Source organism: Bos javanicus, chromosome 19 (genome assembly GCF_032452875.1).
Source record: "Bos javanicus breed banteng chromosome 19, ARS-OSU_banteng_1.0, whole genome shotgun sequence".
In the NCBI taxonomy this organism is placed as follows: Eukaryota; Metazoa; Chordata; class Mammalia; order Artiodactyla; family Bovidae; genus Bos; species Bos javanicus.
Window position 1 is genome coordinate 41,498,831 of NC_083886.1, and position 13,897 is coordinate 41,512,727.

At 53.7% G+C, this 13,897-nt stretch overlaps 2 protein-coding genes across 2 annotated transcripts in view; one reads left to right on the forward strand and one right to left on the reverse strand.

Moving 5' to 3' along the window:
* The window catches only part of ERBB2 (erb-b2 receptor tyrosine kinase 2), a 24,264-nt gene extending 22,319 nt beyond the window's left edge, over positions 1–1,945 (forward strand). Inside the window, exons 24-27 of the mRNA XM_061391644.1 lie at positions 48–145; positions 345–533; positions 818–1,070; positions 1,210–1,945. Of these exons, the coding sequence (XP_061247628.1) occupies positions 48–145; positions 345–533; positions 818–1,070; positions 1,210–1,565 (896 nt within the window). The 3' untranslated portion in view covers positions 1,566–1,945. The remainder of the gene's footprint in view (positions 1–47; positions 146–344; positions 534–817; positions 1,071–1,209) is intronic.
* A 999-nt stretch (positions 1,946–2,944) lies between these two features.
* MIEN1 (migration and invasion enhancer 1) lies at positions 2,945–4,364 on the reverse strand. Its single transcript, XM_061391679.1, has 4 exons — positions 4,224–4,364; positions 4,022–4,119; positions 3,510–3,586; positions 2,945–3,422 (listed from the first exon to the last, which is right to left on the reverse strand). The coding sequence occupies exons 1-4, from the start codon at positions 4,310–4,312 to the stop codon at positions 3,339–3,341; spliced, it is 348 nt and encodes a 115-aa protein (XP_061247663.1). The 5' UTR covers positions 4,313–4,364; the 3' UTR covers positions 2,945–3,338.
* Positions 4,365–13,897: the final 9,533 nt, after the last annotated feature.

Here is a 13,897-nt window from a genome sequence, read left to right on the forward strand (position 1 = left end):
GCAGGCTGCAGCCAGAACTGAGATGCCGGGCTCTTGCCCACCCCCAGGTTGGATGATTGACTCTGAATGTCGGCCGAGGTTCCGGGAGTTAGTGGCTGAATTCTCCCGCATGGCCAGGGACCCCCAGCGCTTTGTGGTCATCCAGGTACTGAACCTTTCACCCCATCCCGGCCTATGGCTAAGAGCACTCTCCCTTAGAAGGGAGGAAAGGGAGAATGATTCCTGGGTCCCAGGCCTCTAAGCTCCTGCCTGACTCATCAGACTTCTAGCCCTCCCTGAGCCACCCTCAGGAGGCTGTGTACTGGGCTGGGGAGAGGCTGCCACACTGTCTCCCTCCTCCCCAGAATGAAGACATGGGGCCTGCTAGCCCCCTGGATAGCACCTTCTACCGCTCGCTGCTGGAGGATGACGACATGGGCGACCTGGTGGATGCGGAGGAGTACCTGGTACCCCAGCAGGGCTTCTTCTGCCCAGACCCTGCCCCGGGTGCTGCAGGCACGGCCCATCGCAGGCACCGCAGCACATCCACCAGGGTCAGTGCTCCCATCACATGGTGGTGGGTGTCGTTGGATACCTCCCCTGACTCCAGTGGACTAGGGTTCCTTCCTCTGATGTCCTCCAGCCATTACCTCTCATGAAGGAGGCCCCATTTTCCCTAAGAAGGATTCTTACTGCTTTCCAACTGTGATCCCATTCTTTCTACCATGCCTCTGTCATACATCAGAGATGATTTATCTCCTGGGACCCTGTCACTTCCCATGGAGCCTCCATCTCAGATCCATGAATGACCTCCATTTTGACCTTCTCTTGTCCTCAGAGTGGCGGTGGTGAGCTGACACTGGGGCTGGAGCCCTCTGAGGAGGAGCCTCCCAGATCTCCGCTGGCACCTTCCGAAGGGGCAGGCTCTGATGTGTTTGATGGTGACTTGGGAATGGGGGCGGCCAAGGGACTACAGCCCCTCCCCCAACATGACTCTAGTCCTCTGCAGCGGTACAGCGAGGACCCCACAGTACCCCTTTCTCCCGAGGCTGATGGCTACGTTGCCCCCTTGACCTGCAGCCCCCAGCCGGGTATGAAGTCAGGCTCGAGCTGAGAGATTGGGAGGTGGGGGTTGGGGGTGCTCTGCCCAGGGCCTGCTGCAGGGCAGTTGTAGCAGCTGGGACACACAGATTCCACCCCCTCACAAGATTCCTTCTCTTGTCCTTTCAGAATATGTGAACCAGCCAGAGGTTCACCCACAGCCCCCCTCACCCCTAGAGGGTCCTCTGCCGCCTCCTCGACCTGCTGGTTCCACTCTGGAAAGGCCCAAGACGCTATCCCCTGGGAAGAATGGGGTTGTCAAAGACGTTTTTGCCTTTGGGGCTGCCGTGGAGAACCCTGAGTACTTGGCACCCCGGGGCAGGGCTGCCCCTCAGTCCCACCCTTCTCCAGCCTTCAGCCCAGCCTTTGACAACCTCTATTATTGGGACCAGGACCCATCAGAGCGGGGCACTCCACCCAGCACCTTTGAAGGGACCCCTACGGCAGAGAACCCTGAGTACTTGGGTCTGGACATGCCAGTATGAGCCAAAAGCCCAGGGCCACTGAGGCCCTACTGAACCCTCAGGGCGTGTGGAAGGCCTGACTTCTGGCCCACATCGGCACCAGGCAGGGAGCAGGCCCTTGGATCATGTCCAGGGGAGCCTGCCATGCCAGGAATCTCCTTTCCTACTTCAACTCCTAGATGGCTGAGAATGGCCCAGCCTGACTTCTTCCAGATCCTTGGCACTGAACGACTTAGGGAGGCTGGGCCGAGTGCAAAGAAGGCCCCAAGGGGGTGTCTAGGAACTACGGCAACCCATTCAGAGACTGTCCCTGAGACCCAGCTCTGTCCCTGGGAAGAAGGGAGCAGCAGCAGCACCCAGATCCAGTCCTTGTACAGACTGCTTTTTTGGTTTTGTTTTTACTTATGTTTTTTTGTTTATTTGTTTTTTTTTAAATGAAATAAGGACTCGGTGGAGAGTGGGTAATGGCGGCGGGGTGGGGGCAGTCCCTGGGATTGGGGGAGGGATGTCCTCCACACTCACTTTCTCCATTTGCAAATATATTTTGGAAAACAGCTGGACACCAGCCTATGTCTAGGGGTGGCTTGGAGCCGTCCCTTTACTGCTTACCTCCTAACTTACATTCAGTTCATCTTTCCTGGAGGGACTGGCTAGGAATCTTGGGAAAGCTTGAATTAGGAGCCTACTTCCAGTTTTCTGGCTCTTGGGTTGAGGGGAAACTGGGAGTTGGGATTCTGATCTGAGAGCCCTTTGAAAAGATCATTCTTAGGGGAAAAAAAAGAACTCTTAAGGCCACCCACCCACCTGAATGGGGTAATTTTCTCTCTCTAGGTAGGAGTCGGGGAAGGACAGAGGAAACAAGAGGCACTGTCTACTGTGTGACTCATTTTTCTTGCCTTGGCAAGGAAATCACTGAATTAAGAGTAGCTAGGGACAGGGATGAAGAAGGCAATGGCACCCCACTCCAGTTCTCTTGCCTGGAAAATCCCATGGACGGAGGAGCCTGGTAGGCTGCAGACCATGGGGTCGCGAAGAGTCGGACACAACTGAGCGACTTCACTTTCACTTTTCCCTTTCATGCATTGGAGAAGGAAATGGCAACCCACTCCAGTGTTCTTGCCTGGAGAATCCCAGGGACGGGGGAGCCTGCTGGGCCGCCGTCTATGGGGTCGCACAGAGTCGGACACGACTGAAGCGACTTAGCAGCAGCAGGGACAGGGAATCCTGCAGTCCATGGGATCGCAAAGAGTCAGACATGACTTAGTGATGAACAACAAATCCAGGAAAAACCCACCCAGCCAGCACAGTCACGGTGGAACAAAGTTGGGCTGGCCTCTGTCCCGCTTTCCTACCTCCCCACAGCCCCAAACGACATAAACACACACACTAGTGGGCACAGGTGTTTGCAGTGCCACTTTATTGCCAATAGCTCACACTGCCTGGGGCTAGTGGAAAATAAATTAGAACTATGGTAACATCTGACAGGTATGGCTAAGCTGGAGAGGGGAGCAGGTTTTTGTGGGCACTGAGCGACTGAACTGAACTGATCTTAGGGAAGGGGTGTAAGGTGGCTGTGGAAATGTCCATGGAGAGCATCTCTCTTCCACCCCTAAGACCACAGAACCATCTACTCCCTCCTGGTGCCCACCAAAGGGGCAAAGTGGAGGCCAGGGTCTCTTAGCTGCCAGGAGCTAAGTGAGGTGAGACAGGCAGTGGGCAGCCCTCAGCAGGATCAAAGTGGGGCAACCAAGGCTTGGATCCCAGAAGAGAGCAGGAACCGAGAATCACATCCAGTCACAGGATGACACAAGGAGGGCGGCTGTTGGTGATCTTTTCGAGGGGTTCTCCGTTACTGGCTCTTCGGATGGCCTCAATGAGCTAGAGGGCAGAGATATGGAATGGGATGCTGTGTCCCCTGGAGGGGCAAGCTGAACTGGGGTTATTCCCGGTATTGCAAGTACTCACATCTTTCTCATAAGGAAAGCCCCCATTCTCCAGCTTGGAGAACACCAGCTGTCCATTGATTTCAATCTCAAAGGCCCCTAGTATTAAATAAACATATGAATGAACTGTATGCTGAGCACAGGCAAAAGGCGGGAAGTTCTATAAAAGGGGGCCTTCCACACTCCTTAGACTTCACACAAGCTCCCTCATCAGCCACATTAGAGATTCTTCAAGCCATTTCCTAGCCCTGGGTCAAGCCAAGGAAACAAGGGAGGCATCACCCATGTGCCCTTCCTTTGAACTCCTGGTAACTCAGTGAAAGCTTCCCTTCCCTCCAACACTTCGGTTTCACCCATTCCTCCCAGTAGGCTTCAAATGTGACTCCCCTCACCTATGGAAGGGGACTCAAGCTGGCTGGACATTTTACTATGTGCCAGGTACTGCTGGACACGATAAGGCAGCCAATGCCAGAGCTAGAAAGTGATGGAGCTGGGATTTAGAACACTGACTCAGCAGGTGTTCTGCAGCCTCACCTGTGCCCCCCAGGCGCGACTCGATCTCGATGCCTGGATACTGCTCCTTCACGGCACTCGCCAGCTCCAGGTAGGTCGCCTCGAAACCGCAGGGTTCGCTAGGGAGAAGATACCGGAGGTCCGGTTGGGTTTCGGAAAAGGTACCTCCGGTGGACCCACCCTCGTCCGGCCCGGATCCCCGTCACTGGCAGGGGCCGCTCACCAGTACTCAACCACAATGCGGACCCCATGGCCCGGTTCGGTCTCCCCGGGAGGGGGCGCTACGGACGTCGTCCCTGTATCCCCGCTCATTGCTGCCAACTCCCTACAGCCGCTGCTTCCGGGTATGACGCGACGCCGCGGGCACGTGATGGGGCGGGGCCGCGCGTGACGTCGGGTCGCCCCCTGCAGGCGGCTGCTACTGCGTTAAGACCGTGTTACCAGCTGGAGGGCTTGGGCTGGGCGGATCGGCCTAGACCACCTTTCCTGGCCCGAGTTCTCGGAGCGCCGGTCTTGCCCCACATCTAGTGTCCGCTGGACTTCACGGTCTTATTTAATCTAATGACATATCTTAGACTGCAGAGGGCCTGGGGTTGACTGATGGTATGGAATAGTTGCCGTTTCTCCTGTCTTGCTGATGGCATTATAAACCATTCCACAGTTACACACTCAGGTACTTCTTACTCTTAAGCTCTAAACTGCAGGCACAGTCTGGGTAGTTTACGCCTGTCTCATGCCTTCGGAAACCTTAGGCTTTAAGGCTTCTGTTCCGCAGGCTCTGTGCTGCCATCACGTGCACCCAGATCCTCCACCTCCCCGTCTCATCCTACCCTGCTACCGAGCTGGCTTCTTTATTCCCGTTTTGCAGCTCTAGAAATGGAGACTGTCTCCTTGCCTCTTCTTTCCCTGGAGCCCCACCAAAGGATACTCTCAGGTTACCCACTCTAGCATCCCTTTAAAACATTCATTTTAAAACAATTCAGTGACTTACGGAGTTGTGCAGCCATCTCCACACATTTCCATCGACTTAAAAAAAGTCCCACCTGCGTATTTTCAATCTTTCCAGCTATCGGCTCCAGCCCTAAGCAACCACTGATCTGCTTTCTATCATTTTGCCTTTCCTGGATATTTCATATAAATGAAATACTATGCAGTCTTTTGCTTCTGACTTCTTGCACTCCTTTTAAAGTTTTTGAGGTTCATCCATGTTATAGCATGTACTAGTGGTTCCTTTTTGTTGCTGAGAAATATCCCAGTGTATGGATGAAATGTTTTGTTTATTCAATACCAGTTGATGGATATTTGAGTTTCCAGTTTGGGGGTATTTTGAATAATGCTGCTATGAATGTTTGTGTGTCTTTGTATGTACATGTGTTTTTACTTCTTGTGGGTAGGTTCCTACTGGTAGAATTGCTAGGCTGTGTGGAAAGTTTATGTTTAACTTAAGAAATGGCCAAACTGTTTTTCAGAGTGGCTGTAGCATTTTACATTCCTACCAGCAGTATATGATGATTTGTTTCCCTATATCCTTCTCAACACTTGTCTGTCTCTTTCATTATAGCCATCCTAATGGGAGTGAGGAGGTTTTAATTTGCATTTCTCTAATGGTCTTGAGCACCTTTTCATGTGCTTATGAGCCATTCATATATCTTAATTTGGAAAAACATTTATTCAAATCTTTTGCCCACTTTTAATTGGGTTGTTTGTCTCTTTAGTGCTGATTTGTAGGAGTTCCTTATATACAATTGACTCTTACAACACAGGTTTGAACTGCGTGGGTCTACTTACATGTGGATTTTTCCAGTAAATACATAGTGCTACCCACCAGGCTCCCCCGTCCCTGGGATTCTCCAGGCAAGAACACTGGAGTGGGCTGCCATTGCCTTCTCCAGTGCATGGAAGTGGAAAGTGAAAGTGAAGTCGCTCAGTCGTGTCCGACTCTTCACGACCCCATGGACTGCAGCCTACCAGGCTCCTCCATCCATGGGATTTTCCAGGCAAGAGTACTGGAGTGGGGTGCCATTGCCTTCTCCAACACAAGTTTTGTGTCAATCTGAAGATGAAAACCAGATGGGAGGGCTGACTGTAAAGTTATATTCAGATTTTCAACTACTCTGGGTTATTGGTACCTCGAAGCTCTGCATTGTTCAAGGATCAACTGTATTCTGTATACAAAGTTCCTAATATATGACTTTAATTATTTTTCTCCAGTCTTCCACAAGTATTTTTTAAAATTTAATTTTCAAAGTGCAAAATTTTAAAATTTTGGCGAAGTATAGTTTATCAACTTTTTATTTTGTCATTTATGCTTTGCTGTCTCATTTGTATCTGAGATCTCTGCCTAACCCAAGGTAGAAAGATTTTCTCTCATAATTTCTTCTAGAAGATTTATAGTTTTAGCTCTTACTTTTAAATCCATGATCTATTTTGAGTTAATATTTGTAAATTGTGTAAGGGAGGATCTAAATTCATCTTTTGCCATGTGGCTATTCAATTTGTCCCAGAACCATTTATCAAAAAGACTATTCTTTCCCTCACTGAATTGTCTTGGCACCTTTGTCAAAAATCAATTAACCAGTAGGTCCAGTGGTTAAGACTTTGCCTTCCAGCGTAGAGGGTGCGGGTTCGATCCCTGGTTGGGGAACTAAGATCCCACATGTCTCACAAACAAAAAACCAAAACAGAAAACAGAAGCAATATTGCAACAAATTCAATAAAGACTTTAAAAATGATCCACATCAAAAAAAAAAAATGTTTAAAAAAAATCAGTTGACCAGAAATGTAAGGATTTTTACTTAGACTCTTGAAACTGTCCTATTGATTTATAAATCTATTCTTTTTCATTGTCGTTTCTTTTTTTATTTAAGAAATTTAGATATAACTTATACACAGTAATACACATCCTCTGAAGTGTACCTTTCTGTCAGTCCTGACACACACCGTTGTACATCTTACCACCAGGACCAAGATACACAACAACTCCATTACCTCCTCACAAGCTTCTCTGCTGTCAACCCCTCTCCCTCCTCCTCAACTCCAGATCTGTTTTCTGTCCTTAGCATTCTGCCCCCTCTAGAAAGTCATATAAATGGAATCCTATAGCACTGAGCCCTCTGAGTCTGGTTTCTCTTTCCAACTTATCCTATCCTTCAACATCCAGAGTGATTTTTTCAAAATATAAATCTGCCCGCTCCTTTGGGCCTCTACTTAAGCTCAGATGGACCCTGTAGGGTCTGGCCTCTGCCCATAGTTCCTGCTGGTCTGGACAGACAGGATGGATGGCTCTTAAACCTGGTTTACAGAACAACCACCTGAGGGCTTGTCAATACCATACATTCCTGGGTCTTGTCCCCAGAGACCAAGTTTCAGTAGTTGGGGAGGGGCCCAGGGATCTGTTTCTTTGTTGTTGTTGTTCGCTTGGTTTTTTAAAGTTGTATTTTATTTATTTATGTTTGGTTGTGCTGGGTCTTTGGTTGTGCTTGGGCTTTTCTCCACTTGCGAGTCCCAGGCTTCTCATCGCCATGGCTTCTCCTGCTGTGGATCATGGGCTCTACGCACGCTGGCTCAGTAGTTGTGGCACATGGGCTTAGTTGCCCAATGGCATGTAGAATTTTCCTGGACCAGGGATTGAAGCTGTGTCCCCTGCATTGGCAGGAGGAGTCTTACCCACTGGACCACCAGGGAAACCCAGGGATGTGTGTTTTTACACAAGCCCAGGCAGATTTGGAGGCCACACTTTGAAGGACACAGTTGAGTACAAAGCCTTTCCCCACACCTTTCACACGTGCTCAGCCACACCTGTGTGGGCTCCTCTCCTTCCTTCTCCATCCTGCTCTGCCTCTGCACACTCTGTCCCCTTTTGTCAAGGGTCTTGGCACTTGTTTCATCATCATGAAAGGTGCTCCCCTTCCCATCCACCAATCCAAATCCTCCAATCCAGACAACTTCCCCTCTGCTCAACTGTCACTTCTATGGAGAAGTCTTCCCTAACTCCCTGTGTGTTTTCCCAGTATGGTTGTCTCCTGTCATCTCTTATTGTTTGTGTGATTCTTTGATTTCTTTTTATTTTGGCTGCCGCTGGGCCTTCCTGGCTTTGCTTGGGCTTTTCTCTAGTGGCAGCAAGTTGGGGCTACTCTGTAGTTGTAGCTTCTTGTTGTGGAGCACCGGCTCCAGGCACGAGGGCTTCAGTAGTTGTGGTGCAAGGGCTTAGCTGCTCCATGTCACATGGGATCTTCCCAGACCAGGGATTGAATTGGTGTCCCCTGCATTGTAAGATGGATTCTTAATGACTGGACCACCAGGGAAGCCCTGGTTCTTTGATTAACATCAGTCTCCCTGATTGGGCTGCATGAAGATAACGGTGGGATCTGTTTTGTTGCTCACTGTATCCCCAGTGCCAAGCATGCGATTGGCATATAGTAGGTACTTAACAAATATTAGTTGAGTGAATGAAGGATTGATGGAGTGAATTGTCTACCATGTTTTTCACAAGATATCCAGTGGCCCAGTTGACCTTGCCTCTTTCCCCACTTCTTCACTTAGTCCACTTTGGTTTTTTCAAGGAAAACTGAGTTTGGAGAAAGTTGAGCATCCAATCACTCCTCCAGGTCCCCCAGGGCAGATCTCTTATCACCCCTATGAATTATTTGTTTACTGAACTGTCACCCACTTGGGCTGGGCTGGAAGGCGGCTGCTGCCTTTGATCTCAGTCTCCCAGGCCCTCTCTCCAACCTTGTGTTTGCCTACTGCTGAAGGCCAGTGCTAAGGGGAGTCCCCTGGCACCTGACCAGAGCTTTCCCCAAACCACTTCTGCCACTGGGAGACCTTGCCTAACCCCTTCGATTTCAGAAGGAAAACCTGAGACCATGGGCTTTGCTTAGAAGGGAGGATATATGCTGGGTGCCCCTGAGGAGCCAGGGTGCAGCCTGGGTGGTCAGACTGTGGCTGGAGGTCAAGGGGCAGGCCGTGTTGCTGGACATCCTTCTGGCTGGCTTCCCTCTTTCATAGAGTGCCCTTTGCCCCAAGGGGTAAGACCCTAAGCAGCAGACAGGTCCCCTAAATTGGCCAATGAACAGACCAGGTTTGGGAAGGGGCGTGGGGAAGAGTGGGCGAGTCCCTTTTCTCTGATCTTCCAGGTCCCTGCTCCTCCATCCCAGGTCATGAGGACTCTAGATCTTCGCTTTCGGTGCTGTACAGTTGGACTGTTTCTCCCCTGGCACCTGCTACAGAAGAACAAAAACAATCCCAGCCAGGTTAGAGTGTCAGGGAGTCCCCGCCCCTCCTCTGGTGCTTCCTCCTCCCATGCCCCTCCCTCAGGCCCCGCCCCCACCTGCCCAAGATAATTTGTTTCCTTGGGTCAGAAGCCTGGACAACAGAGCTCAACCTCCCCCGACTCCTACGTTCAAAGTTGGGACACTCTCCTACCACCTGTAGAGAAGAGGGAGGGGGTTTCAGATCAAGCCCAGGTACCTGAGGTTCCTAGACAGCGCCGGACTTCGGACCCTGTGTCCTGCTACTCCAGCTGGGGCTCCTCTAGGTAAGGCGACCAAGATCGGTCGCAGACGACAATCTGCTCCCACTCCCAGCCGCACCAGGGCCCCAGGCTGTGCCAGTCTCAGGGCCAGGAGCTGACTGGATGGCTGCCCAGGTGGGCAGGACAGGAGGCTGCCCGGCTCCCCCTCCTTCCCCCCTTCAGTGATGTCAGGCCAAGGGCGGGGACGGGGGGGTGGGGGTGGGGGGACAGGTAGTTAAGAGCTTGGCATCTCCCTTCCTAAATCGGTGGCCCCAGCCAGGTGTGCCAACACCCAGGGTCCAGGTAAGGACCAGAGCGCGGCACTTAGTCTTGGGGGTGGGGAGCACCAGTAGATCCGGGAGAAAGATGTGGAGATCTTTGGAGAATATGGAGAAAGATGTGGCCTCCTGCTGTGTTTCTCTGGAAGCCTCACTTTCTCTTTTCCTCCAGCCTCCCATCCTGCCCCCTCCTCACTATCTGCCCTCGGTCTTTCCCTGTTTTCATTCCCAGTTCTCCCCATTCCTTCGTCCCTCTCCACCCCGCCCCCAACAGCCCCAAACACACACTCCAACCTGCTGATGGGGTCAGGGAAGCAGGAATCCAGTTTCTCTCCTCCCCAAGAGGCGGCGGATTTCCCGCTGAAACTAGCCCCTCCCCACATCCCCAGAAAGAGAGCTGGGACGGGTGTCCCAATGCCGAGGGGGCAGCCCTAAGTGTCTCCCAGGCTCCGTCTGCTTTGACCCCAGTTTGAGTTCCCCCAAGTCTTTATTAAAGACAGATGTCTCTGTCGGGGCAGCGGGGCACCCTCCAACTTGGAGGGCAGTAAAGGAGACAGATTCTCTGAATTGCTAGAGCTTCATCTCTCTGGATTGCATCCTCTCAGCAATACAGGCTTCCCTGGTAGATCAGCTGGTAAAGAATCTGTCTGCAATGCAGGAGACCCCAGTTCAATTCCATTCCTGGGTTGGGAAGATCCTCTGGAGGAGGGCATGGCAATCCACTCCAGTATTCTTGCCTGGAGGATCCCCATGGACAGAGGAGCTTGGCGAGCTACATACAGTCCTTGGGGTCGCAGAGTCGGACACAACTGAGCAACTGAACTAAACTGAACTGAGCGACTCAGCACAGCCCTCCAGTGGGAAGGTGGGGGTGGGACAGGCCCCGGGGAGGGGGGTGGTCCCTTCTGGCTTCAGAAAGAAGTGGTCTAGGTAGGCTGAAGGGCTAGATGCTGGGGGTCTGCAGTGCAGTAGGGCCTGGGGAGAGTGGGTGCAGCAGTGCGGGAGGGGGTCAGATTGCCTTGTCCGTCTGAATAGTCTTGGGGAAGACTTGGATCCCAGTCGGGGTCTCCCTGGCACGCTGGGGATGGAGAACGCACCTGCCTGCCCTTGCCAGGCCTTCCAACCCCACTGCGCCTCGAGAATGCCCCCTCTTGGTCCGCCTGTCCTGGACTCTGCTCTCCCCTCTCCACCCGCCCCCCCCTCCCCGCTATCCTGCTGGGGGGGCCCCCCGTGAAGGCAAGCAGCCTGTAATGATTAACTCCACAGACACTCTAGCATTCTTCCCGAATTAAACTTTAAAAGAGCTGCCCCCCTCATTCCCATTGGATGTTTTTCCCCAGTGCGGGAGGGGGCGGGGCCGCAGGGTCCGGGGGCCCTGCCCCCAACTCCAGGTCAGCTAGGGGTTTCCCGCCTCTTCACCTGAGCCCTCACCCTAAGCGCTCCCCCCACAGGTAAAGCCTTCCTCCTAACTAAATCCCGATGCGGGCAGGGCGTGGGGTTCCTGGGCCTGGCGGGGGCCTTCCCGCCACCTCCAGGCCCCAGCTCCAGCCCCTCCCCACCCCACCCCGCCCGGTACCGAAGGTGGCCTTGTTTTCTACCGGCCCTCTGCCCTGAGCCCTGCCACCCGCCCTCGGGGCCAGCCAGGTGGGGCAAGATTCAGGAAGTAAACAAGGAGGCTGGAGGCGGGAGGGCGGGAAGGAGGGTGGGGCCCGAGCCACGGGGGCGGGGAAGTCGCAGAAGGGAGTCGCAATACTAAGGGGACAGATTGATGTGGGGGGTCGATTTCTTCAATATAACCTTCCCAGGGCCTCAGGTTGAAAGTTTTAGGTCTCTCGGGGTGGTGGAGGGGGCTGCTCAGGGGAGACAGCAAGGACCGGTTTCTCCCACCTCTCCTCTCTTTGGTCCTGACTCCCCAGTCCTGTCCTGCCTTAGAAGGTTCTGGAGAGCTGGGTGATGGGATCTGAAGGCTAAACCCATCCAGAGTCAGCCTTCCCGCTCCCCACAGAGGCCAGACTCTAGTCTGATTCAAATCTACCCTCTTCCCTTCCAAATGCTGCCCAGATTCCCCTTCCCTCTGGGATGGGAGAGGATCCAGTCCTCCTGGTCTCAGACCACACCACTGTTGGTCTCTGGCTTCCTGGAGTGGGTGATTCCTGCAGCCCTTCCCCTAGTCCTTCCTGGAATGAAGTGAGCAGGGCGGTTTGTCAGAGGTTAGGGGGTGGGAGTGGGGGCCTTGTGTTTTGGTGTTGATGTGCTGGTGTCTCTTGGTGTCCTACCGTGGGTGGATCTTTTCCTTCCTGGCAGGACCCCCAGCCCCATCGCTGGCTCACTCTCCTGCCCTTCCCCTGTCTGCCTGTCTGTGTCTGTCTTCCTGTGTGTCTTGACTTTCCACTCCTGCTCCGGAGTACGCCTTTGATCAGAATGCCCAGGAGAGTATATGAATTAAAAGGACCCTCATCTCCCAGGGATGATGAGGATGAGACCCTCCCGGGCCAGCTGAGTCCTGGGTGCTAAGGGTGGGCAGCAGCAGCAGAGTAGAAGTCTGGGGGGCCCGGACAGGAGAAGGAGCACTGCACGTTTCTTTGGGTTACTTTAGGTACCCCAGGGGCACCCCTGTGAGGTCAGCTCCACTCCAGATGGGCTTATGAATCCCCGTCAGGCTTTTCTTCTCTCCCTCCTGGGTGAGGGGGCTCCTGGGCTGGGTGGTGGCTACCGGGGGCCCTTTGCAGGTTGCACCTGGACCTGGTCTGGAGGTAGGCCAAAGGTGGGGAGGAGGAGATGATGTCAGAGGAGCCTCAGCCTCCCCCCACCCCACCCACATCTTCCTCCTCCCCAATCCTGTTGTGGGGGGAGCTGGGGGAGTGGAGGGGATGGGTAGAGGCAGGGTTGTTTGTGTTTCTCCTAAGCCAGGAAGTAGTGGAGATGAGTCAAGGATGAATGGAGAGCTTCAGGCAGTGTGTCCCGCCCCACCCTGACTCACCTGTCCCCCAAATCTCCTTATGTCCTCACTTAAAGTTTGGGGACCTGCCTCATCCTGGGTGCCGGGACGGGGGGCAGATCCTGGGCACCTTAGGCAAGCTAACAGCCCTGGCCCAGTATCTGGAGCACAGGCAGGGGACAGAACGGCAGGTCCTCCCAGGTCCCTCCCAGGTCTCAGCCCAGCCTAAAGGGTCTTGGTTCCTGGGGAGGAGGGGCTTGCGATGCCTCCACCTGCTGGTGGCCATCCCCATCTCCTGGATGCCGTGTAGTGCCTATGGGCAATAAAACGTGGGTAAGACCCTGGCCTTGCCTGGGATGGTTGGGCATCTTCAGACCACTGGGTGGATAAGACAGGTGCACAGTCATTGGTGCGGAGGCCCCAGCACAGGGCTGAGAGGGAGCCCTTCAGTCTGAATGTGGAAAATCCAGGAAGGTTTCTCAAAGGAGGTGGCTCTGGCGTTGAGGCCTCAAGAAAGTTGGGGAGGGGGAGGGGTCTAAGGAAGGCACACAAGGTTTGGGGGCCGCTGGGGAGCGGGCCCCAGGCTCGCCTTCTCCCTCCCACTGCAGCTGAGCCCGCCTCCTGCCCTCCTGGTTCCTGTCCTTCCCCACCTCCTTCTCTCCTTCTGTGCATCACTCAGCACTTGAGCAGGCGTTGCCACAACAGGCTCTGGCAACAAAGCCCTGGGAAAACCTGGGGCAGAGCCCAGAGGAGTGAGTGCCCCACGCTGGGAAGTGCAAGGGTGACACTGAACCGGGCTGTGTGGGGGTCAGGGAGTCGGTCGCTGCTGCCTGGCCTGTGGTGAGGGGACCCTCCCAGCTCTTCCCCTGGGCAACCTGGGGTCAGGAAGAGCACTGGACTGGGAGTCCAAACGCTGATCTGCTCCCTGTCTCACCTGTGATGAGGCAGGAATGCTTCTTTCTCAGGACTCAGAGTCCCTTTTTGTAACAGGGGCTCACTCTGCCCTTCGCCAGAGGCTCCAGGGAACCCCAGTTAGGGGGAGATCAAGGAGGGGCCCGATAAACTCTGAGGGGCACCCGACTGAAGGGTGAAGGAGGTCTGGGTCCCCTTGGCCCCTATCCCCAGGACCAGGGCACAAGAGCAGCTGTTTCTCTTCTCCCTTAGAGGTC

Bases quoted from the DNA above. Each gene is read 5' to 3' on its own strand.
- MIEN1 (XM_061391679.1), bottom strand. From the start codon at position 4,312: ATGAGCGGGGATACAGGGACGACGTCCGTAGCGCCCCCTCCCGGGGAG. The intron at 3,587-4,021 runs GTGAGGCTGCAG...ATTTAATACTAG, and splicing joins GTCGCGCCTGGGGGGCACAG to GGGCCTTTGAGATTGAAATC. The intron at 3,423-3,509 runs GTGAGTACTTGC...TCTGCCCTCTAG, and splicing joins GCTTTCCTTATGAGAAAGAT to CTCATTGAGGCCATCCGAAG.